The sequence below is a fragment of the Syngnathus leptorhynchus genome, chromosome 2, assembly GCF_054491065.1.
Source record: "Syngnathus leptorhynchus isolate UIUO chromosome 2, UIUO_Slep, whole genome shotgun sequence".
Classification (NCBI taxonomy): Eukaryota; Metazoa; Chordata; class Actinopteri; order Syngnathiformes; family Syngnathidae; genus Syngnathus; species Syngnathus leptorhynchus.
Window position 1 is genome coordinate 9097358 of NC_141196.1, and position 24308 is coordinate 9121665.

A 24308-nucleotide genomic window follows, 5' to 3' on the forward strand; every position below is an offset into this window, starting at 1 on the left:
ACAAATAATTTGGCTTCGGGTGATGTTTTTGCTAGGTGATGAAATTATGATACATTACAAAAATGGAAACTCCTGAGATAAAGCAATCTCTACTCAGGCACGCCCTGGAATTGGATACGGTGTTTTGACCAGTGCCAATTATTTCACAACATTACACTCGTCAACAATGCTGGATGCTGACGCTTGAAAAAGTTCACCCTGTCTTAGTTCATCAAATGATTGCAGGTCAGATATAAACAAATCTTTCCTGTGGAATTAGTGAAGGGAGTCTTTTTTTTTTTTTTTTTTTTTTTACATGGAGTGTAACAAACAAAAATGGATCAAAAACCTGAGCCGACCTGAATATTTGTGCCGTATGTCAAAGTGATCTCGGTCAGTGGTAGAACGTGTTCACGAATTAGTTAAAGACCCTGTAAAGCGAATTCAACGTTTTTAAATACATCAGACGTGTTTAGGGTAACTGCCGAAAACCAAGGACTGAGATCCAAGTAGTATTGAATTGTGCAGGTATAAAGTCAAAGTGTTTTTCACCATGATTCAGCAAAAGCGCAACATGCAGTTAGCTAGCTGCGTACATAGCGATAGCCTCCTGGCACGGCCACGTTAGCGCGCCTTGTTGTCGGCCTTGAGTGTGAGAGGAACAGCGAATAGGAATACCTCGAAAAAAAAAATCTGACTCAATTGTCAGTGTGTGAACTGGGTATTTGACTGCCATAACCTCTTTAGAGTGCCTTGTTGTCCACCTTAATTGTGCGCACGCACATCATGGTGAGAAGACTGATGATAAATAGAGTAGGGAATCGTTTTTATACACGTCTTCACACAATCTTTTAAATCACTTCACTTTGGCAGGGTTTTTAACTTAGTATCAAATTTAAAAGAGTTTTTTTTATTTCGCTTTACAGGGACTTTAATTTCACACAACAATAAAAGTTAGGAAAAACTGATTATAAGTACAGTGAAACCTCCAAAGTTGGAAAGTCAAATAAAACTCAGGAGTGCAAACCTTCATCAGCATACAGAACAGAACTCGAAGCTTAATTCAGTGTTTTTTTGTTGCTTGCGTTTATAGGGGGGGTTTTTGTGAAGTATCAATGTCTACCCAGCTACAGCAACGCAGGAAAAAGATGTGTCTGCTCAGTACACTATGAGCAACTCAGTTCATGACTTACACAAACTATTTTTATCAAGCAGGAAAAGAGAGTAATCACTTTCTTTATTGTGAGTGTAATTCCACTCTTGGCCAGTAGATGGTGAACAGTTTATTCTTATTTGAATATTTCCCTGCTGGTGATTTGGTTTAAAAATCTATTGAGTGTTTTCTATTCTGTTTTCCACAAGCATCCAGACCTAATTCACGCCCTCTTTATGATTATTTTTTCATTTTAACACTGTACACCTGAACGAAGAAGAGTGAAAACAGAGCTAGCTGAACATCTCAATCTGCTCCCATCTTGTGCTACGCCTTCAGCAAGCAACGGCTGGAGGTTCATTCTATAATGGACATCTTTATGTATCTTGGGCGATGGTAAGTTTGTCAGTATGACAAAAAAAAAAGTATTCAATTACTTCACACGCGTACAAATTGGTACACTGTACAAAAATGTTGTCATTACTCTTGTGCTCTGTCAGTATATTAAATGTTTGTAATTATGTTTGCATTCTTATGTGTCTTTGATTCCCTCATTAAAAAGTTTTATAAGTGCTATAAAACATGCCTCGAGATTATTTTAAATGGAATATATTTTAAATCAGATTTTACTTATTGCTAGGGTGCTCTGGAATGTAATCCCTGCGATGGACTGGGGTGTACTATATAGAACAATTATTTTTCATTGTATCATTCCAGAAACAATACTACCATTACCAGTAAGTGCACTATTTGTTTATTTTGGCTTTACCTTTGTGTTTGAAAGTTTTATTTTACAGTGGTTTACTTTTCATAATCAGTTCCAAAAAATGTTGTTTCTATGGAGACGTGATTTGATGATTAGTCTTGTGTCTGACTTTAGAGGTTCCACTGGACTGTGTTTTCTCAAAAAGTGGACTATGTGGCATTTCCTGCATCTATTGTGAATGAAATGTTTGACAAAGTCAGTGTTGTGGACCATGAAAGTCTTACTTGGAATGAGTCAAGCCTGCGCCATGAAGACATTTTTCCACAGAGCGTTCACCCCCTTGATGTCCATGTCTCATATCTTGAGATCATCTATTCTAGTCTTGTTGTTGCCATACTTGGCACCGCGGCCTTGCCTGCTCTGCGTGGGTGACCCGGCGGCAGATCCTTGCTTCTTGCCTTTCGGGTCACATTCCTCCAGCTTGCTACCGCTCCTTTCCACCGCCAAGTTGTCCTTATTCTGTTTGTAGGCCGCTTTGCTATTACAGGGGTGAAAGGACGAGTCGGTGCCCCCGGACAGCGGCGAGAGGTTGTAGCTGGGAGGGAGATGCTCGTGGAAGTAGTGGTCATACGTCGGGGCGAACGGCGCTTCGGTGTCACTGTGCCCCTTGGACATGGTCTCGGGTGACTGGTTCCCTCTCCTGAAGGTCATGCCTTGGCGGCACTTGGTGAAGCCCAGGTGGTAGATCTCAATGAGGTTGAGGAAGAGGGAAAGACTGGCCACGCCCAGCATGAAGATGATGAAGATGGTTTTCTCGGTGGGTCGGGAGATGTAGCAGTTGACGGGGTTGGGACATGGCGGCCTGTCGCACTTGTACATGGGCTTCAACTCAAAGCCGTACAATACGTACTGGGCCACAATGAAGCCCACCTCAAAGAGGGTCTTAAAAATGATATTAAAGACATATGTGCGCAGTAGTTCCCCCTGCAGGCGCACGTGTCCTTTCTCGTCCCTCATTAGGGCCTTTTTGTGCTTGCGGGCATCCGTGACGAGGGCCGGCTTGTCTGGCGGATGACTCTTCTCTTTCTCCTTTTGCTTCTCCTCCATGCGCACCAGATGAAGGATGTGGCCCAGGTAGATCAGCGTCGGCGTGGACACAAAGATGATCTGCAGCACCCAGAAGCGAACGTGGGAGATGGGGAAAGTGATATCGTAGCAGACGTTCTCGCAACCGGGCTGCTTGGTGTCGCAGGTGAAGCCCGACTGCTCGTCGCCCCACACCTTCTCTGTGGCGGCGCTCAGGATCAGGATGCGGAAGATGAACAAGACAGTGAGCCACACCTTGCCCACCACGGTGGAGTGCTCCTGGGCATTTTCCAGGAGCTTTCCCAACAGGTTCCAGTCGCCCATGGTCTATGTGATTGCACAACTGGGACTGGTGGGATGGGGAAAAGGCTCTTTAGTACAATTATTCTTAAGCATTAGTATATTATAAAACCTGAAATAAGAGTTTCATAAAACAAAGTGAATTACTTAAATCAAAACCTGTAGAACTCAAAGATGAAACGTAGCAATAAGTCAGTTCTGAGAACAATCAAATTTCAGAGAATTCTGCGAGTATAATTCACCTTACTTGACTTATTTAGTCCTGTTGACATGGCATCAAAGCAACAAGGAGTTTAGTTTTTTGTTTAAGGACACGGGCACAAGGGGTGAGGGATGGAAACCACAACCTTTGAGTTGTTACTGTGCATATTGCACTCTCTATGCAATTGAGTAATCAATTTGGAATATTGCTTCAATTCTCAGACCCTTGCTCAAATTGTTCTTGAGCGAGATAATTAACACCAGTCGTTTCTTATTTCGTGACTATTATTCCGTATTGTGAGGAGAATGAGAAAGCGCTTTGATTACCTTGAAGGTAGAATAGAGCAATACGAACCAAAGCCCACGTAACCATTTTTTCTAGTAATAGTTTTAGGAATAACCATGACATAAAACTCAATTTAAGCAGAAATTTTTGTGGCCAAATCAAATATTCTTCAATACTTAAGTCATTGTAATGAAATGATTTGAGTTGACCTATGTAATCAGGTATTGGGCAATTACTGTCCATTAAGGCATGACTGAATTTGGTGTCTAGCAACAACATGCACAAGGCCCTGACCTCAACACCCTTCTCTGACTGAATGGAAAAAAATAAATCCCACAGACACCCTCCAACATCTTGTAGAAATAGTTCCCAGAAGAGTGAAAACTGAACTGCAAAAGGGGGATCAACTCCATATTTTCTTCCATTTCAAACTTTTGTTTGTGTAATGGCAAAGTGTCCAAATCTTTTTGTCCATATAATATAGTGTGTAGAGTGTTACATGACTAAAATAACACAATCTAACAGTTACGGCAAGTATCCTCCTCCTCCTCTTCTAAAATGCCTTACCAAGTTCAGCAGAGCTTACTGCAAATGAGTGTCAAGAGACAGGTTGTTAAAACAAGTGTACAACTTGGCGACTAGCCGACTGATCTATTCCACGTAGACCACAACAGGATTATATTTACTTTAAGAGGGTGTATATTTGGCCTGTGTAGACAGGGAAAGGCAGCTTCCAGGCATGATCCAGCAAGTCGTCGCCCAGCATTGGCACTCGGAGTGAAAGGGAACACCGGCGAGATGAGTTTGAAGGTTCATATTGGTACCGCTGAAATGATTGTTAGTAAGGTCAGCACCGAGAGTGCATTGTGGTGACTTACAAGTTGAAAACCCATTTATAGTACGTCCTCGGCGATTCACCCACCTTGTCACCTTCCACATCCCTTGTATTGAACTCCGATGTGTCTTTGAGGGTTCATGAGGCTGCGCCTCCGGGTCTCAGAACAGGCGTGATCTTCGGGGCCTCCCGGAGATGCCCTTGAATGGACAGGAAAAGCGGATCCCTACCAGCCACAGTGTCGGTTCCACACCGATCGGCTCGGGCGGGCAGGTTCCAGGACGACCCCGACCAAGTTTCTTCCACTGACCACAACACACTAATGGACAAACTCTCAACCATGTCCGGACTGCCCCTCCCCCTGCGGTTAAATTTGGCACAGTGTACTCGAATGTAAACTATTTGAATGACTGACAGGTCAGCTGGCCAATGATTAGTTTGACTGCGTTGTGTTCCGGCCACAAGTGGTCCTGGTGGCTAAATATAGTGCAAGGGTCTCTCCTATCATTGGGGGGGCATGATTTGCAGATGAGTAGGCCTTTGCATCCTCACAGTGGAATGGAAGGAGCAAGAGCAGCAATGATCAGCGATAAAACAAAACTCTTGGTGATTCTAAGATTCAGAGACGGTGGTGCCTTGAGATAAGAGTTAAATTTGTTCCATGCCCTTACTTGCAATGCAAAACACTTTTGTTAGTGATGAGTGGAAATAACATTCATTTGCCCCACCCCCCAGCAATCCAACAAACCCAAAACAATCTGCATTTTAATGAGGTAAAAATAGCACTCCATAAAAATGGACATGACATTGAATGCTGTTCCTATTGTCTTGACCACTTGGGGGCGGTATGACAGACAGTCCTGCCTTGATGTCATTTAGATTGCAGCTGACCTTGTCTTGCCGAGAGATCAAGTTGGATTCAAAATTATGCCTGAAATCCTCTGTCAGCTTATCAATGCGACACTCATATCAGTAGAGTGGGTCGTTTAGTAACTGGGGGGGTTGGCGGTTTGATCCTAGCTCTGTCACAGTCATATGTCGTTGTGTCCTTGGGCAAGACACTTCACACACCTTGCCTCCAGGTTGTCATTGTAAATGAGAAAATGTTCTCAATTGGCTTACCTGGTAAAACATTGAATTAAAAAAATTAATATAACATTGAGTGTCTGTGCAAGTGACATTTTTTTTTAGTGGATGCAAACTAACAAATAATTGTTAATGTCCCAATGATCGTCACACACACATCTGGGTGTGGTGAAATTTGTCCTCTGCATTTAACCCATCCCTGTGTGATTTTGATCCATCGCCTGGGGGAGAGGGGAGAAGTGAGCTAGTGCCGTGCTTGGGAATCATTTGGTGATCTAACCCCCCCAATTCCAACCCTTAATGCTGAGTGCTAATGGGTCCCATTTTTATAGTCTTTGGTATGACTCAGCCGGGGTTTGAACCCACAACCTTCCAGTCTCAGGATGGACACTCTACCACTAGGCCCACTGAGGTGATGTCACTTGCATAGTGCTACTGAACTGAGCAGCTGAGCATAATTAGTGGTTTCACAAGTAGTTTGTGATGCAGAAGCGCATGATAAAAAAAAAATTAGAAAAGTGCTGCATGATGTTTTCTGGCACCACTTAGACTATTTCAATCACAAGCATGCAACATTTGCGGCGGCATAATAATATTATTACAGAAAGGCTAACTCGCTAGTCTGTATTACTGTCGTTCTGAAACATTTTACGTCAAGTACCGTCTCAAAAAAAAACAAAAAAAAACTGACTTGGCCCTCCAAATACCCTTTTAATGACCAACATTATACAGTAGCAGAGTAGGCTCGAGTACTAATTACAAACAAAACAGAAATTCCTGAAATATATGTTTTGAATTATTGTAAGCATTAACATTGTTCCAAATTTTGGAACATAACGGTGTAAAAGATTCAATCGAAATGTATTCCACAAAAATTCAAGTCAAAACTGAACCGAAATAAATGTTTGAGGACAATTAGTTTTAAAAGTCATTTTGAAAAAATGCACTGTTCTGAATGGAAAACCAAAACAAAATCCCAAATTCTTTGGTGTGCCACTAAAGGAAGAACAAAAACCTGACCTAAGAAGATCCAATACTCTTTAGTATATTTTCAAGTATTCAGAGTCAGTACTGTGCAATGAAATTCTACTCAATTGCAATTTCCAAAATGAATAAACATTAACATTGTGAATAAAAGTTGAATACTGTTCTCTTCTTAAAGACACACATACATTTCTTAAGGACATTCGTGACAAATATGCGTTTCCACTTGAAGCACTCTATTTTTTTATTTATACTGAAACAAGAAACCTGTGGGTGGCTATATAGAACACGGACTATATAAAGTCTACACACCCTGTCAAAATGCCAGGTTTTTGTAACACCTTAGTTGTTTTCAACCTTTTTGAGAGGCAAGGTAAAAATAAACTGAAATGTTTTCCCCACGGGGATTCCAATTTCCCATTTGGCATGTTGGGAGAGTTTTGTTAAAGCAAAAAATAAAAGGAACAACATCGACAGTTTAATCAAACCCTAGCAGCTTTTCCCACATTTGGAAGATTGTGTTACTTATGTATTGTTTATTTGTACTCCCCTCTTGAAAATTCAAAAAACGTAGTTACTTTGGTTAAAGGCTACATTAATGCTGGAAAAATCTTTAGAAATGATTTATTCTTTACATTTTCTTTATTTCACAAAAAAATGGTCATTTGAACAAGGGGTGTGTAGACTTTTTATATCCACAGTCTACTGAAGTAAATTTCTAACAGCAAATCAAATTGTGAATCAGTTGGTTTTATTTGAAACGTGGACGAGGACTGAGGGTGCATCCATCTTCAAGATACGACGCTGACAGCTGATAATTCTTGAAATAAATATGATGCGTTCACTATTTTACACAGCAAATAATATTGTGGCATGAATACCGACCGACATGCTTGGTGGATATTTAGTTATTTAAAAGGAGACTGCGTGCGAGAAAGTGTCTGCCTTTCTCTTGTCTCACTGTAAAAAATGGTCCCCTATCAGCTGATTGATCTTATTTTACAGGAAGACAATTTTTGACTCATCCAGTCCACTTTGGACTCTTCTTCAGAGCGTGGGAAGAACCGTTTACACGCCCTACCGATGAGGTAGACCACCTCAGCCAGGTTGAGCAATACACACACTCCGGACACAGCCAGCATGAAGACAGTAAAGATGGTCTTCTCTGTGGGCCTGGAAACAAAACAGTCCACAGTGTTGGGGCACGGGTACGAATCGCACTTGACCAAGCGCACCATCCTGAAGCCCGGGTAGATCATGTAGAAAATGTAAAGAAAAGCCACTTCAAAGAGGATTCGGAAGACAATGCTGATCATGTAGGTCCACCAAAGAGCTCCGGTGATGAGATACTTTTGGTTCTTGATGTGCTCCAGCTCCTTGGGACTATTACGACCCGCCCGCCTCAGAATCTTCTTTTCGATGTGGCGGCGATGGGCCACATGCATGCCTACAAGAAGTGCCGGCGTGGAGACCAAGATGAGCTGAAGCGCCCATAGACGTATATGTGAGATGGGAAAGAACTGGTCGTAGCAGACGCTGTTGCAGCCGGGTTGTTGGGTGTTGCAGGTGAAGCCGGACTTCTCGTCTCCCCAGACGCTCTCCGCCGCAACCACCAGGACCAGGATACGGAAAATGAAGATGACCGAGAGCCATATGCGTCCGATGCCAGTCGAGTGCCTGTTTACGCCGCTGATCACGGCGTAAAAGGACCCCCAGTTCATTTTCGCCTCCAGAGCTGAAAAACAACATTCGCATTTATAGCTTGACACAATTTGTGAAATCATGGAAAAAAAAATTATCAAACGTTATGACATTAGCTTTTGATCCCTACCAGGCTTAGCCGGCTTCGCAAACGGCGTAAGCGATGCCCGATCCGAAAGCGACCATCCTAACCGATGAGATGAGTGTCAGGGACGACGACAGGAAATGCCAAGTTGCGCGTTGTCTATAAAAGCAGGGGCGATGGCCTATCGCCGGCCGTCACAAGACGCAAAATTTCGAAGCCAATTGCGAAACATCCGCTGAGCCACGTGATGCGCTCACCCCTCTATTAATACTCAACTCAAACGAACCTACAGCCCAGTTCCAGATAGACTGCCAAGAAATTTCTCCAAGGAAGGAGACGGATGATCGAAAGAGTTCTATTGTTTTATCAAAAGGCTTTAAACCATCGACTCGGCTTTTGAAATGATGATCTACGCCCCGATATGATTGTGATCGAGTTCAGTTAGATGGTCACCTAGGGGACGTGGGCTATAAGCCACACTAGTTCCGACCTCACTGAGAGTAACACAAGCAAATGATAAGAGCATGGGTTTTACCTTCAGCTGTGATGGTACACAAAAAGTGTACAAAGCAGGAAGAAATAAATCAAAATGTTTTTCTTTGTGAGCAAAACCAAAAGGCTGCGTTGAGAAGACCACGCGTTGGGAAAATGCTAATCATTCCCCCGCCACGAGTCAGTGCCCTGCACCGTCGTGGTCATATGGTTTTGTCGAAAGCATTAGCATACAATGGCTTTCTTTATTGCGCCGCAACAAGACTCTTTCACATCAAACGCCTCGATTTCCGCCTACCCCCGGACTGAAGAAGGAATCTGTGTGGACGGTGGACACAAACATGCCTCATTATTTATTGTGCTAGGGAGGGTAGCCCGGCTGAAGGAGGCCTTTGACCTGAGCTGCCGTCACTGACAGGTTGCACGTGTCAACATGATGAATGACCTCTTCAACTCTGGGCAACGCTTCATGGAAGAACTCTTGAGAGTGTTATAAAGTTTCAAAGGAGTCATTCAAAGGTGACATTTCTCAGTTAGCGGTAAACTGTACCTGGGCTTCAGCAATGGTCATGGCGATTTTCCTGGTCATTTCTTAACGAGATTGGATGTATTTTTTGTTAGCGTTGATTTCTCCTACTGCCCATAAAGGCACCATAGCGATCAGTTATTGCGGTCGGAAAGAGGAAAGGAAATACGTGAATGTGGAGCAGACGGCTCTCTATGTGAGTGAAGTCGGAGAAGAATAAAAAATACCACCGAAAGCCAAAACTTCTCCTCTCGTCGTGACTCGGAGTCGCTAAACAAGAATATAGTATTTGTAATTATGCAAGGATGAAAGGTAAATTTATCAATAATAATTGTGTTGTACTTTTTTATTTAATTAATATTAAATCTAATTTGGGTTAAATATTTGAATATTGAAATACTGTGATTCTGTAATCTTGAACAAGGACATTTACTTAACACAACACAAAGCCACAGTTCTTATACCACAATAAAATGTGTAACTATAAAAGAAGATAAGACATGCTTATTGGAACACAGCTAAAGCAATTGTAAAAATGCCGGTTGCCCACTCAATCATCATTTGACTCAAAAATCAATTAGAAATTCACCAGCAACCAAGAATTGTTCTGCATGCAGTCAGTTAGTGTGTCACTTATGACAATCATGTGGTGGACATTTTGAATTCAAGTCAGTTATGCTCACCAAGTTTTTTTTTTTTTTTTTTCCCCAAACAAGCAGTGGCATATACTGAATTTCAGGAAAACAACAACAATATACTTTTGTGCAAGTACTCAATGTTAAAGAAGGTAGAGGATTTCTGCAGACAAGGATTTAAGCAGAAACCACAAAGACATCGGATCTTAGGTGCAAATGCTGACAAATGGTACAGTTGCGTTGTAAAGCCAATACAACACCAGAAAATCTCTATTTTAGCATCACCTTCTGCAAAACATCATCATCAACTATTTTAAGACATTACAGGGTACAAAAATGTAGACATTCCCTCTTTTGGGTCAACTACTTTTTCCGCTGAGTATAGCACGAGATGAGGTACTTCTCCCACTCGGAATCCTGTTTTCTCAGTTGGACTTGAACACGATCTGGAAAGTAAATGACATAGTCAGGACCGGCCACCTGACAGCAAAGTGCTAGTGCACAGTAGCCGTTGTACTTGACGTCTGCTAGAAGCTAATCGCGTGTTTTTGGTACCCACACCACGTTGATGTTTATCTTCTCATGTGGATGTGCAGCGGACAGTAAATTTGTTAATTGATGGAGAAAATAGATGATTTCAAAGCATTACCTCCGACTGTGACTTTGTTTCGTAAATTATAATATCCCTCGGATAAAAGTACCAAACTTTTCATTATTAGCGGACGTCGGCTTGACTTTGACCACAGTTGCGTGATTACGGCCAGTAGAAGTTGAATGGCATTCTGAGATGACTTCCTTACTGTTTTTGGCTGAACTAATGTTCTTTAGTTTGCTGTGTCTTGCATGTCCATTCTGGGCCAGTCGCAAAGACAATGGTGGTCCCCTCCTGGAATGCACAAATAGCAGAGCCGTTACACGTTTCACTTGCAGAAGTATACATAGTTTGCAGTACTGCGCAAGAGGTCACAGGAGCCATTCTGACACAATGTATAGAGTCCTTAAATGGTAGCTTCCCCAGTATTATCTGTTTTATCATTAGCATGTCCCCATCCATACAAGCAGTTGAACATATAAATGCTCGCTGTGAAATAAATCTCACATCTCACTGTAGTTCAGGGAATAATTTTTTTTTTTAATATGATTATATGACTATATATTATTCTTATGAATGCAGGAGTGCAAATACAAAGGCTTTGCACAGCACTGTCGGCACATTGTGAGGAAAAAGTGAGACCGTGTCAACGTAACTTTATGAGGTTTTCCATTCATTTAGGACTCAGATAATCATATGCTTTGAATTGATGAACTGGACTCTTTTCACAGGCAAGTACCTCATCGCTCCAAGCATCCCCTTTTCCAAGAAAAGCTCGACTGACGCGTCTGTGTAAATTCTAGCGTAGAATGAGCGGTCGTGCACCATGGCTTTAAACCAATCAACCGCTTGCTCGGACCAGTCTGTCCCATTTATAGGAATCACCTGAGGAGAGGGAATTGACAAAACACATGGAGAGATAGATTGAAAAAAAATGTTTTTCCTCTCTCAGTAGCTATCTTTGGCAAGAGAGTGACTACTCATGTGGAGAATATGCAAATAATCACGGACAATGTGTTTTGAAGTATGGTCGGCACACAAGTGGCGGTCTTTTGTGAAACCCCGAGCGGGCTGTTAGTAACTTATTGTCACGTTCTTCCTCTGCCAAAAATGATGACTATCGTGCATGAATATGACAGACGCTGCCTCCACTGAAGTCTCCCGGATAAGCCAGTGACTCCTGGTTTCTTTTTCCCTTGGCCTTGTAAAAAAAAAACAAAGTAAAAAAGCACAGACCCAAGATCTGATGCATGGGGAGGACTGGGTCATAATCACTAGACGCTGTTGAAGCTGTCATTTCGTGAGCTGTTCTGCCTGCCGAGTCTCCGCCCTCAGCATGTGGGACAGAAAGCAGAGCAGATTGAGCATCAGCGAATCGACTTTCATCTGAGACTCTGTTGGTCGCAAAAAGTGATTGCGGCTTTATTTTACGCTTTGGTGCTGTTGATAGAACCACATGTCGAAATAACGTCGATCGTATCAGCTCACACGTGGCCTCCGAGCAGTCTTGGCGCTTTTGATGATCGTTCCATGCATGTGGAACATTATGAAGGCGATATTGCTGTGGAAATGATTAAAAAGGAGCTACTCACATTTGCCATTGAGACTTGCATTGACTGGAGCGGCAAGTTGCACATTTCTGGGCTCAGCTTCTGGAGGTTACACAGTGACACACAGGCTGTGTCGCCGTGATCCAACCTCCTCACCTCCACCTCGATGGAAGGCTCAGCTTCGGCACCGTCACTGGTTTCATCTTGTGAAAAGAGCCAGAACACATGACAGAGTCTCCACTGGGAGGCAACGGACAAGCGAAGTGAGACCACCGAGAACAGGGATGGCCAGTTTTGACAATCGCAAAGGGCAGACTTCAACCACCTAATGCAGCCTTCCACCATTATGCTTGACTTTTTTTCAGATTAAAAAAAAAATAATTAAACATAAATTACATTCTAATTTAGTGCATTGTATTATGCATTAGTGTCTGAAATGCACTTTGTATATGTAAAAAAAAAAAAAAGCTGCCTTGCATTGGAGGTCGCAATGAGCTGTTGCCCATTCCCGTCCTACTTTTACAAAGCTTCAACACTAATACATTGGCCCACCTTTGCTCACACCACATATCTTGGTCACCTGAGCCCTGCACAATTGTTCTTGCTTAGGGAAGCGGGCGATTACATAGGCTCCGATGTCTGGAATGTAGTTCTGCTCAGCATATGAACTACTGGGTTCCCAGCTGCTTCAACATGAGGACAGGAAAAAAAAACAAAAAAACAACATAATTGCAATCAGAAACACGTGGAATATTAAAAAAAAACAAAAAAACGGGGGGAGGGTGAGTTCTACAAAGAACGGTAATGAACAATAAGGATAAGTGCCCCGTTAAGTTCTGAAAATGTGATCACGGAATCAGCGAGAGCTGTAAAACACTGAGAAAAAGCAGATGGGGATGAAATAACTTACCCAGTAAAAAGCGCCTGCAGTTTGGTGATGGAGTCAATGTGCTGGATGTAGAAGGTGCTTGGACTCACAATATGAGACACAACAACTTCAGGTTCCTCAAACTTTCGCACATGGAACTTGGGAATGTTTACTGACTCCTTTTGGGGCTTTTTTGGAGAATCATTTCTAGAATTTTCACATGGGAGCGTTAGTGTTGTAGTGCTGCGAGCCTCGTCTCCCTCACACCTATCACTTTGCTGGTCTTTGTTGACAGAGCAGGAGATCGTAACTTTTTCCCGGGCCTCCTCTGCTGTGACAATTGTGTCAACATCTCCAAAATCCCATAATTCAGTCTTGGTCGCGATCACGCAAGCATATGTAAGCGAGCCATTAGACTCGGCACGTTTGAGTCTGAAAATAGGGGCATCGTTAACTGTATCTGCGAGCGGTGTCTTTGGGACTCTGGCATCATTCTGCTCAGGTGACGCGTGTCGGATTGAAGAGTCTCCACCTTGTGCTTCCACAGATGGCAGAGCGATGAAAAAGTCATCCAGTGACTCCACTGTTTTGGCTTTTGCTTTTAGGAAGTGCAACAGTTGTGTGGTAGTTTGTTTTTTACTCTGTATACGTTCATCTTCAGGGCCCCAAATAAACTCTGGAGTTGGCTCGGCGTTGATCTTCGGGCTCCTCATGAGGGCAGCTGGAACAATTGCAGTGTCATCTTGCCATTCCACCTCTAATTGTATTTGTTGTTCTTCAGCGTTACAGCTTAGTGATGAGATGTCGGTGTCAACGGACCACTTTTCAACAGGTGTTTTATTAACTTGAAGCTGGGTAGGGAGGAATCCTGTCAACCATCGCAAGCCTCGTCGAGCTCTCAGCATCCGGACTGCTGTGACTATGGAAGTGGACATAATGGAGTTCTGCAACATGGGCCCAAACGTGAGTGAGTTTGTGTGCAGGATCCCTCTGACAGACATTGATTGGCATAGGTTTGTTGTATCCCCATTTTTGTGGAAAGGGTGCAGACAAATCTTGGGCTCTATCAGAAGGCAGGGAAGGAAATTTAATCAGATGAACCAAGCAGAGCAGAAAATATTGCCCCCTAAATACAAATATGGAATACTTCTTAAGGATTTTATCATTGACTTACCAAATGTCAAGTTGTTCAGTAGAACAAAGATTCTGTCTATGAATTGAAATTTCTCATCTAACGTCTTGGAGACATCATTGTAGACACTTGTTGAAAAAGACGATGTCAGGAAAACTTTGACATCTTCATAGACCTTCGGAGAAAAGAAAAAAAAATACTGTTAGGCTCTTGTGTGAAGGAACTATTTGACCACACTCGATGATCCTTGAATATTTTATTCGATTGTAATGAAATATTTTTTCAAGATTCTAAAAAAGGTCGAATTTTATATTGATCAATAATCTTTTTTCTAATTATTTCTTAGCTTTTAACAAATGGCAATTCATCTGCCACAATTATTATAAAATATTGGTATTGATATCAGAGATACTGCCAATGGATTTACTCAATATCGGATTGATACCAAGTATCAGACTCGCATAACACTAATAGTGAACCCAATGAATACATGCATTGAAAATTGTATTATCAAAAGGGGCATGCATTTTTCACATATTTTGTCCGTATTAAAAATAGCTTTTTCGTCATGTATTTCCAGTAGTGATAGGAAGTTTGTGCTCCTATGCACAGCCCTATTCGCACAAATGAAAAATCGTGCAAAGGCATTTAAGTTTCCCCATCCCTTATTATGTTTTGTCTTTTTATAATTTGTGTATTTATTTTGTAATGTAACAAACGAAACCTTAAAATGACGACACTACGTATACAGACAATAGAATACGCCTACATTGACTCTAGGAATTGAGACTAAGAGGCTTAAAGCTACCAAAAATAAAAATAAATAAAAAAAAACGACACAACATGAAGGTAAAATCAGGTTTATAATAACACTACGTAATCATTTTAATAAATATTTTTACGGAAATGACCCGTCGGCTACGTAATCGTTAGCTAGATATGAACTACTGGCTTGTCATGACTTTACCTGGTTGGTGATGAAGCGAAGCTCTTCTTCCAGCTTCATTCGGGCAGCTTCAAGCAAGATAACTTTGAAGAGAATTTGCAGTTTATTGCCATCGTGGGAATGAAACTGCAGTAGCAGAGGTGTCATTGTTGGTGAGGAGTTCATACTCTTAGGAGAGGTTTGCTTGCTCTCAGATAGATCATCTGTGCGTTGACGCCTGTCGTCTGCAGCACAGCACCGCTTATATGTTTATCATGCATTCTAAGGAGGAGGACAATCTTGCCTTTCTTTTCTCTCCCTTGGGTTAATATTTGGTGGATGTAAAAATGTTAAATCGACACTTGCAAACAATCAAAAGAAGCATGCACATGATGACCGACATTGCAATAAGGTATTAGACGGATGACGTTCAGCATTCATTTACTTGAAATAGATGGAAAACATTTTATCTTTACGTTCTCCCGCAATGTGATATTTGCTGGCGTATATTTTCTCCTGCAAGAAATAGGTGAAATGCCAGGCCTGAAAAAGGACACCAATCATTTCAAAAGCATTCTCACTGTGCATTTGCACCTGCATAACTCGATTAAATGAAACAAATCTTTCAGAGAGGGGGAAAAGAAACAATAAGATCATATGGTAAACTGTGGATGTGGCTGTGTTTAAATTGAATTAACCAAACACAAACTCAAGTTTCTTTGCCGACACCTGCCACCATTTAAAATATCTTGATTAACCCCCAAATAATGCTCAGATGTTCTCGGATGCTTTTCTTGACATATTCTGCCTCAAAACCTGAAAGATTTGTGTTGTTTTTATAGTTTTGTCCACTTTGAGGCCTCAATTCCTGCTGGAGTAAAACAGCACACACCTCAGTGATGATGTATGCATGAGCCTTTGGTAAAGCACATTAAGTATAACATTTCTAAGTTACGGACTTAAAGTTCAACCTCGCTTTCATTGGCCTATAATACATTTTCTCCACATTTTTAAAGCACATTAAGTATAACATTTCTGAGTTACGGATTTAAAGTTCAACCTCTCTTTCATTGGACTATAACACATTTTTCCTCCATGTGTTTGCTTTAGCCAGGTCACCATCCTTCCTGCACCAGACTCCATTGTGCATGCCACAAACAAGCTATAGACACCTGGTTTCACCACAAGCCTAAAAAAAGCAGCCGTTTGTCTTCAGGATACTACTCAGTGTTTAGCTGTGTTCATTGGGCATGGATGGCAAGTCTTTGCAAGTTCATGCAAACAGGTTAGTAGATTCGAATTCCAGACTCCATTAATCATCTAAATTATCATTATTTTATACTAACATTCAATCTGATCCTGTTCTCTTTGCTTGGACTTGTCAGGCTGTTATCCGATTAAGTACCCAAAATGTGAGCTATGCAATTCTATTGCTCAAGAGCATACGAATACTTTTTTGTCATTTATATTGGAATCACAACTAACTAATGGCTTAAGTATCACTGAAAATGAGAAGCATGTGTCTGTCAGCACAAGAGCAGGACTGCTTACTACTGTTATACTGTGTTTCCTGTCTGAAATGTTAAGACAACAATTTTACAACTGTTTACTTTTGATTTGCAAGCAGACCAACCCTCACCAACTGGATCATGCATGCATTTGTGGTTTCATTGAGATGAAATGCCATTTAATTATTATTTTAACCTTATTTGATGATTTTTGCCGATGGCCTCAATTTGTTCCAGCATACATGCTATTCTGGGTAATTTGTAAGGCATTTTAGGTCACAAAGAACCATTTCAAATTGATTTGTAACTAATGAAATGGTGCTATTTTCAACATCATGAAGCATAGAGGGTGTATTTTCAGGTTTTTGTTTTGTTTTAGGAATAGACCCAAACACTATGGACTGAACTCAATGCACAAACGCCTCACAATATTACTAATGGCCTGCAGGGGGCAATTTGTGCACAAGAATTCTGAGATTTAAAAAAAAAAACCCTGAAGAATTTTAAGATAAACTCTGGTGTTGGCATAAATGGTATCTATCAGAAAAAAACCCTGAATATTTTCCTGTTCAGTCTGGTGGTTTGATGTTGCAAGTTGTAGTTCAATTTTCCACACAACCTGTGTGTGTGTGTGTGTGTGTGTGTGTGTGTGTGTGTGTGTGTGTGTGTGTGTAATAAAATGTAACTTTTTGGTTACATACAATGGCAACAACTAATCAGACTCTCTCTTTTTTTAAAGGCCTTTGGTGGAAAGTTCTTTTAGAGTCCCTTGCTAATGGATCCGGCTCGGGATTATGATGGAGCCGTACTGACAAAGCAGTAAGTGAATGTCGTGCTGTGTCTTAAACTGAAACTATTATGCTGCTTAGAAATATACAGACATAGAAGTCTTTTATCATTGTCTGCATGGTCTCATGCACAAAAAGGATAAAGGGGGACGTCAGAGGTTGACCTTTAATTTGTTTGTATTTAGAGACTAATACTTTCCCACGGGAAATAAGACCAATACAAATAATGTGATTGGCTGGCGACCCATCTCACCCAAAGAAAGCTGAGATGGGTTCCAGCTCACAAAAAAAAAAAAGCAATCCTCAATGGTGTTGACGTATTGCCCGGGTGAGTCATAGCAGATTCTGATAGTCACACCATTGTAAAAAGAAGTGAAGTGCTGTAAAACATCAAAACAATGATGTCCCATACTGTAACTTTTATGATGACACATACTGCAGAAGCTAGCCAGAAAACGTGTACTTTGTGGTAGCAGTTAAATCCATTCCTAAGGCTTCTGCGACTTGACCTCTAAAATTCCTCTCTCTCGTGCCGCTACTGGGGCTCTCTTTGATGTCTGTGTGATTTGGATGTGAGTTTGTTTCATTTTTTTTTTTATATACAGAAGATTTGGGCAAACTACAAGCTGGTGGCCACATGATTTTTTATTTTACCTGCACACGTATGGATGTTTGTACAACAAAGCTTATCATGAATGGGACGAGTGAGCAAGAACTACAACTTGTCTACATTTTCAGCGACGATTTCAGCAGATACAGTGAACTTCTCGAGTATTTTTCCCCCAAAAGAGAGTAGCAAAAATGACAGTCGCCCTAATGTTAACGAGGTATAGTTTAATAGAACTTAATTGTTAGGTGTATCATTGTGTATCATTACATGTCGCTGTCAATATTATATGTCACACTTATGGATGTATTTGGGATTTCTGACAAGGAATGGCTATGATGAGATGGCCGGTGGTGCACAAAATTGTAAGAATTTTGAACGTGTAGAATAGCATTTCATTAATATAAGGCAATATCCTTTTTCCGAATACATTGAAAATGATACAAAAAAACCTGAGGTTTGCATGTTAGCTTCACCCTTGGCGTTCATGTGGCCCATTTGCAAAAAAATAAAATAAAATACAGGAATATCCTACTTCAAAGGAGCTAGGACTGGATAGATTGATGAAACATGGTAATTGCCTTACATTACACTTAATTTCCAGAGTGCTGATTAAAGGTTCGTCACTGACAGATTCCTGTTTACACTGACGTACTGACTACTGATGGTAAATCTGAAACAGTGGCAGAATAAGCGCTGACTGAAGCAATTTGCACTTGTCTCACGGACAGGGCAGTCTGGGGATAAGAAGCAGAAGAATAAACAATCGTATACGAAGAATTTTATATATTTTATGTATGAAATGGTCCGAACTGTTTCTGAAACTAACCAAATTGTTACAACAGTTATTTACTGGTCCTAAAATAGCAGTGACAAAATGTTATTTAGTGATGAAGGAAGTACGTTACAAATGTTGGTGACGCACTGACTGACTGGGACGGCATAAAATAATGATGAACTGATCATGGACTTCTGGGCTATTGAATGATGGAAGCAGAATTATTTTATTTCAACTCGGCAAGGATCAAGGATTGCAAATCAGAAAAAATCCATTTATAAGTAAGCGGCAGACCCTCAAGATTCTCATCAGCCCGTGGAGCACCGCAAAGCTACAGAACAGTCTTTTCAGAACATTTGCAGTCTTTGTAGTTCTTCTGCAGGCCCCACATTTATTTCATGAATAGTACAAGTTTGGTAAGATTCATACAATTCCCTTTCTAATCGATGTTGGCGCAGGTTCACAGCCCGAGTAAGCGTGGCTGGGTAGCGTAGCCTCACCACCCTTACATTGACTGCCACTGTACTTGTGTTTCTGACAACATGCAAAAATATTAAGTGTCACTTCAAATTGAGAAGTTTGCCTTGAATTGTATTCAGACTGTACGAAATTTGTCACACAATGAATGATTTCTTATGGCAACACATTTTTCGAGTGAACATAATGAACACTATTATCAATACAGCAAGAAACAAAATAACTGTGAATATTTGTCCAAAGTGAGTCCCTTTTACGTGAAGTGAACAATACAGTGAAGAACTTTTCAAATATTCTTCGATGGCGATACTGCCGTCACCGGTAAAGCATTTGGTGTGAGTAATGTCAGGCATTTTAATTCCCGAATTGTTCAAGGCGCTCAGCCAATTGCTGTCACAACAAGTAAAGTAATTTCCACTGAAATTGATAACACCAAGGTGTTCTGATAACGCTTCAATCAAGGAGTAGTTCAAAGACTCAAAGGCGTTATTCCTTATGTTGAGTTCTCTTAGAGGTGAGCAATTTAAACTTTGTGGTAAAACATTGAGATGATTGTCGGATACGTTGAGATGCATCAGCCTTGGCATGCAGGGCAAGAACAGCTCGGAATCGGTCATGTTCAATTCACTGATAGTCAACGACTGAAGCGTATCTTTGATGTCCTCCAGTGAATCAACTTGCATGACCATGTGAGAATTTCTAGCTAGGTTGAGGGACACCAAAGAACTTCCCTGGAATGCATTTGCCTGAAGACCTTTTATGTGATTGTGTTCAAGGCTCAGATGTTTGAGAGTTTTCAATTTTCCAAAGGCAACACAAGATGAGTTGAAGTTTGGTTGCCGTGCTGATGAGGAGCCGTACACTCGACCCTCAGGAGCGCAAGGCTGCATCGCATTGTCTTGGAGATTTATTGTCTCGACTTGTGTGAGTGCCTTGAGAAAGAGTGGCGAAACAGACACTAGTCCATTGCTTTGCATGTTTAGGTACTTTAAGGAAGGAAAATAAAGCTGCCTGTCGTATTTCGATGCGCCGTCACGGCGGACATTCCATGTGAGATTTTGGACGCAGTTAAAACTGAAGTCAAGCTCTTTCAATGACGTGAGAAGGCTCAAAATTTCCAGCGGAAAAGATGCAAAGTGGTTGTAGCTGAGGTCAATATAGATCAGTGGCATCAGTCTCCAGGTTGAGTGAAGATGATTTTTTCGAATTCGAACGTCACCCTTTCTGACAACTTCATTGTACAAGGAATTAACCTCTGATACCATTGATGCTTCCGAAGTTAATGCACCCACAACATTATGATGCAAATAAAGGTATTTCAATTGGTTAAACTTTGGGACGATTGGGAAATAAAGTAGTTTGTTGTGACTAAGATCGAGAATTTCAAGACTATACATGCGGTTATCCTCAGCGGTAACAAAGAACTCGATGGAATTTCGACTTAAGTTTAAATCTTTAACACGCTGGAGTTTGAAATCGCATATTTGAGCGAGGTTATTTTTAGCCAGGTTAAGCTTCTCAAGTTTTCCCAGCGGCTCAAATGTTCCTCTGTCGATTGCCGATATCAGATTGTCATCAATAATAATGCTTCTTAGGCCTTCACTCTCTTTGAACAAGTAGTGTGTAAGTCGTGTTAAAGAATTCCCACTCAGCTTAAGTTGCTCAAGAGAAGATTTGTTTCGTAGGTACAGTTTCACTGCTTCGTCCCCCAAATTGTTCAGTGATAAGTCCAAACTCTTAAGTCCACCGGTGGATTGCAGGCCTTTGCTATTTCCGTCAAAATTGTTGTTCAGTGCATTTTTAGACAAATTTAACTTCTCGAGCAGAGCCAGGTCTTTGATAGCTCCTTCAGAGATGAGCTCCAGCTGGTTGCTGCTCAAGTCCAGCTGCTCCAAGTATGGCAAATCAAGGTTGTGCAACCGTCTGATGAAATTATTGGATAAGTCGAGCCTTCTCAGTCGTACATCCAAATCCAGAGGGACGGAATCAAGGTTCTGGTTTCTCCAAGATTGCTCCTTGGAATGAAACATTAATCATCATCAGTGCAAAGTTTCAAGATCACAGAGGAAATGACAAATCATGAATAGATATCGCAATAAGTTCTTTCCTCTGAGCTTACCTTGGTACCATTATCTATTTTCCCAGTGGTGTAAAGCTCATGGCCTAGTGACCATAATAGTAGGAAATAAGCAAACATGTGTCTGACCATGTTTGCTCTGCTCTTCCAGTGCTACCATCATCCTCTTGCACACCCTTTTTACTGTCAAGCATGATAAAAAAAAAAAAACAGGGAGGAAGAAAGCAGCTGTGGACAGCAGATAGGCATTGGGATGCTATTTTTAGAAATGTTATCCATGGAGCGCAAACAATAGTTTTGTCTTATAACACCCTTTTACCCAAAACATTGATCATGTTTCATGAGAGATTATGTGGACCCATGCATGAACATTTTTACACCTATTGATGCAATCTATCACATGGATTTTATACTATTCCACTTCATTTGTTAGTTTTATTTAGAAAGCACTATGAATGTACATATATGCTCCTTTATTGTTGAGATGGGCAAACTGGACTTTTTTTTTTTTTTTTAAATAAATAATAAATAATGACACTGTGGAGGTGGGCGGAAGCTACTGACGAGGTAGAAAGAGTCATGCTTACACAGACAGAGGTGTTAGCAGATGTAAACAAAGATGATGGACATATGTAACAAGAAAGCTTGAAACTTCTAATCGTTTTGAAGGGAAGCATTTTGTTTCAATTTATATGATATTGTATCACTGAGAAACCCGAGTGGGCATTCACTATGTTTTAATTTGGAGGCAGCAGGTTTTCTGCTCTTGTCATTTGTTTATCAATCCCAAACAGCTCCACTTATCACATCCTGCAAACAGGCTTCAATGTTCTCATCTCATCCATTTGCTGTGTAAAATTCAAACCACCCAGAGGAAGGCTTTTTGTGGGCTTTACTTGAATTCTTAAGTTCATATGCAAGATGACTTTCCCGACACAACCATCTGAATTTTTAATAATTATTAACCTGCACGAGCTGTAAAGAAGTGTGGAATGTGACTGTCGACAACTGGCAAATATTTACCTTAACAGAATGATGGAGCCCAGCTGGCATCCACTAATTTGTATCTGGCCAATGTCAAGTTTTGTTTGTTTGGTTCCATATATATGGACAGGTGAAATAGATTTCAAACAAAAATATTAAGATGTGATTGAAGGCTAAATAAAGAAAATATGTGTAAAAATTCTCAAGAGTGTTAAAGATGAATAAAACAATTACCAATTTAAAGGATTATTCTTTAAAATGAAGGCTTACTGTATTTTTTGGACAGTAAGGCGGATGAGGTTATAAGGCACACTAATGCACATCGAGAAAACAAACCAGATAAATCAAACTTATTTCATCTTCAGTTTGACATACATACAAAGTTATTTTCAGGATCATACAAAATAAAATCTCTTTTAATGTGAGGCGGCATACTGGGCAAGAAGTTAGCACGTTTGCCTCACTGATCTGAGGATGGAGGTTCAAGTACAGGCTCCGGCCTTCCCGTGTGGCGTTTGTTTCGTCTGGGTTTCAGGGTACTCTTTCTGCCTACATTCCAAAAACATGCAAATCAGAAGTCTCAAATGTGCGGCCTCTGGCTGGATGATATTTTGAGGCCCCCTATTTGACATCAAAGTTGAATATGAGTACGGTTATTTTTGCTTTGTCAGTGGCCTGTGTGTGTGTGCGTGCATGTGCGTGTTTTTTAATCAATTAAATACGCTACTATAGCTCAGGCTTGAGATAGCTTTCAGGCATTCGAACTGTAAGCGATATAAGAAATGGAAGGATTACAGCCCCTCAAGGGGAAATTTAACTCTGCTTATACAGTTGTGTTGCACACCACACAGAGAAGAAGATCACACACATACATGCGCAGGAAAAACCTTTTTGTTTTTGACAGTTACTTGTGATTTTGACCTCATGTTCACCCTCAAGTCTATTTTTGTAGAGTTTGACAATGATAGGCCAAGCTTCTCGGTGGAAGGCTTGCCTTTTTTTGATATTGTGAAGTGGTTTTCTCGAAGGGAGAGTGTTCTGTTATCATCCACTTTTCACTTAAGTTGTGTTCAGTGGTCTTCCAGATCTTTTGGTGTTATTGTACTAGCCAGCGCATTCCTTCCCGAATATAGATTGGGTCTGCTTGGATTTCTCCTGATGCTTTGGGTCTGTTTCACAGCTAAGTAAACCCTTTCACTCACATTGACACCTATCTAGATTATGCATTGAGCGCTCTCAGGAACGGCTATCAAATGCAAGTTCTTTGATTCTTCATCAAGCTCTTATCAAGGGAGCCTTCTCTTGACTTGCACGTCTGTAGTACAAGCAACTGTCGAACTCGTCACAAGTGTTGTGGGGCCCCTACCTTTAAATTATGAAGAATCCTGAGTGATGTTTATGGAATACCTATCTTTTTCCGCATTGCCATTTGTATTTCACTAATGCAGGTAATGGCTCCACTATCAGAAACAGCTCACAACTCTGCCTGTTCTTTTTTATTTAGCCTCTGAGGATATTACAGAGTAGAGCAGAGAGCAGTTTGGATGCATGAATTCCCAAGGAAAATCAAGAATTTAGAGAACATTTTATTTCCTCACTGTCTGGATCGTCATTAACGTTTTAACTCAGCATCCATCTTGATTCAATTTGCGACAAAGCTGTGTGAATAGTTTTCCCTTATTGCTTTCAATCTTTAATATGCTCTCTTGCTTTTTTTCTACATACATTTGGATGCTTTTATAGTTTTATTTAGCGTCAGTGACCAAAATATTTTTCAAACACCAGATGTACTGTATGCGTACCAGGAAGCATAAATAATATTTCCTTGCTTGGAAATATTTCTAATTGGCACTAATTTATGAAGAACCTCTCCAGTGCACAATGAAAGTGCAAAGGGAACATCATAATTTAAGGATGAAGAATCCCTCTCAGCACATCAACTTTCGTGCTAGTGCCAGATGATTCCA

The 24308-nt window shown here is 40.9% G+C and overlaps 5 protein-coding genes across 11 annotated transcripts in view; 1 reads left to right on the forward strand and 4 right to left on the reverse strand.

Annotated features, from left to right (window-relative positions):
• Positions 1–1037: 1037 nt before the first annotated feature.
• On the reverse strand, positions 1038–4724 carry LOC147060609 (gap junction alpha-3 protein-like). Of its 2 annotated transcripts, XM_085902658.1 has the most exons (3): positions 4634–4721; positions 4398–4537; positions 1038–3273 (listed from the first exon to the last, which is right to left on the reverse strand). In XM_085902658.1, the coding sequence occupies exon 3, from the start codon at positions 3246–3248 to the stop codon at positions 2193–2195; it is 1056 nt and encodes a 351-aa protein (XP_085758784.1). In that variant the 5' UTR covers positions 3249–3273; positions 4398–4537; positions 4634–4721; the 3' UTR covers positions 1038–2192. The 2 variants fall into 2 exon arrangements, with proteins under 2 accessions (XP_085758784.1, XP_085758791.1); XM_085902665.1 differs by lacking the exon at positions 4398–4537 and having other exon boundaries at positions 4634–4724.
• A 2872-nt stretch (positions 4725–7596) lies between these two features.
• Positions 7597–8337, reverse strand: LOC147060610 (gap junction beta-1 protein-like). The gene has a single exon (XM_085905855.1). It carries the CDS (start codon positions 8335–8337, stop codon positions 7597–7599), a length of 741 nt encoding a protein of 246 aa, XP_085761981.1.
• Positions 8338–9767: 1430 nt separating this feature from the next.
• On the reverse strand, positions 9768–16936 carry LOC147060611 (uncharacterized). Its single transcript, XM_085905851.1, has 9 exons — positions 16183–16936; positions 15165–15367; positions 14240–14372; positions 13108–14128; positions 12750–12880; positions 12240–12400; positions 11387–11532; positions 10856–10941; positions 9768–10501 (listed from the first exon to the last, which is right to left on the reverse strand). The coding sequence occupies exons 2-9, from the start codon at positions 15306–15308 to the stop codon at positions 10419–10421; spliced, it is 1905 nt and encodes a 634-aa protein (XP_085761977.1). The 5' UTR covers positions 15309–15367; positions 16183–16936; the 3' UTR covers positions 9768–10418.
• The window catches only part of LOC147060612 (neuroligin-3-like), a 322266-nt gene continuing 313015 nt past the window's right edge, over positions 15058–24308 (forward strand). For 4 of the 6 annotated variants that reach the window (XR_015065494.1, XR_015065492.1, XR_015065496.1 and 1 more), the window contains exons 1-3: positions 15059–15295; positions 16233–16407; positions 17370–17449. The gene's annotated coding sequence lies outside the window, so the exon portion shown is untranslated. Of the gene's footprint in view, positions 15535–16232; positions 16408–17369; positions 17450–24308 lie in introns of all 6 variants that reach the window. The other 2 variants (XR_015065493.1, XM_085905848.1) reach the window with 2 other exon arrangements.
• LOC147060613 (transforming growth factor beta activator LRRC33-like) lies at positions 18797–21495 on the reverse strand. Its single transcript, XM_085905465.1, has 2 exons — positions 21400–21495; positions 18797–21295 (listed from the first exon to the last, which is right to left on the reverse strand). Exons 1-2 carry the CDS (start codon positions 21487–21489, stop codon positions 19418–19420), a joined length of 1968 nt encoding a protein of 655 aa, XP_085761591.1. The 5' UTR covers positions 21490–21495; the 3' UTR covers positions 18797–19417.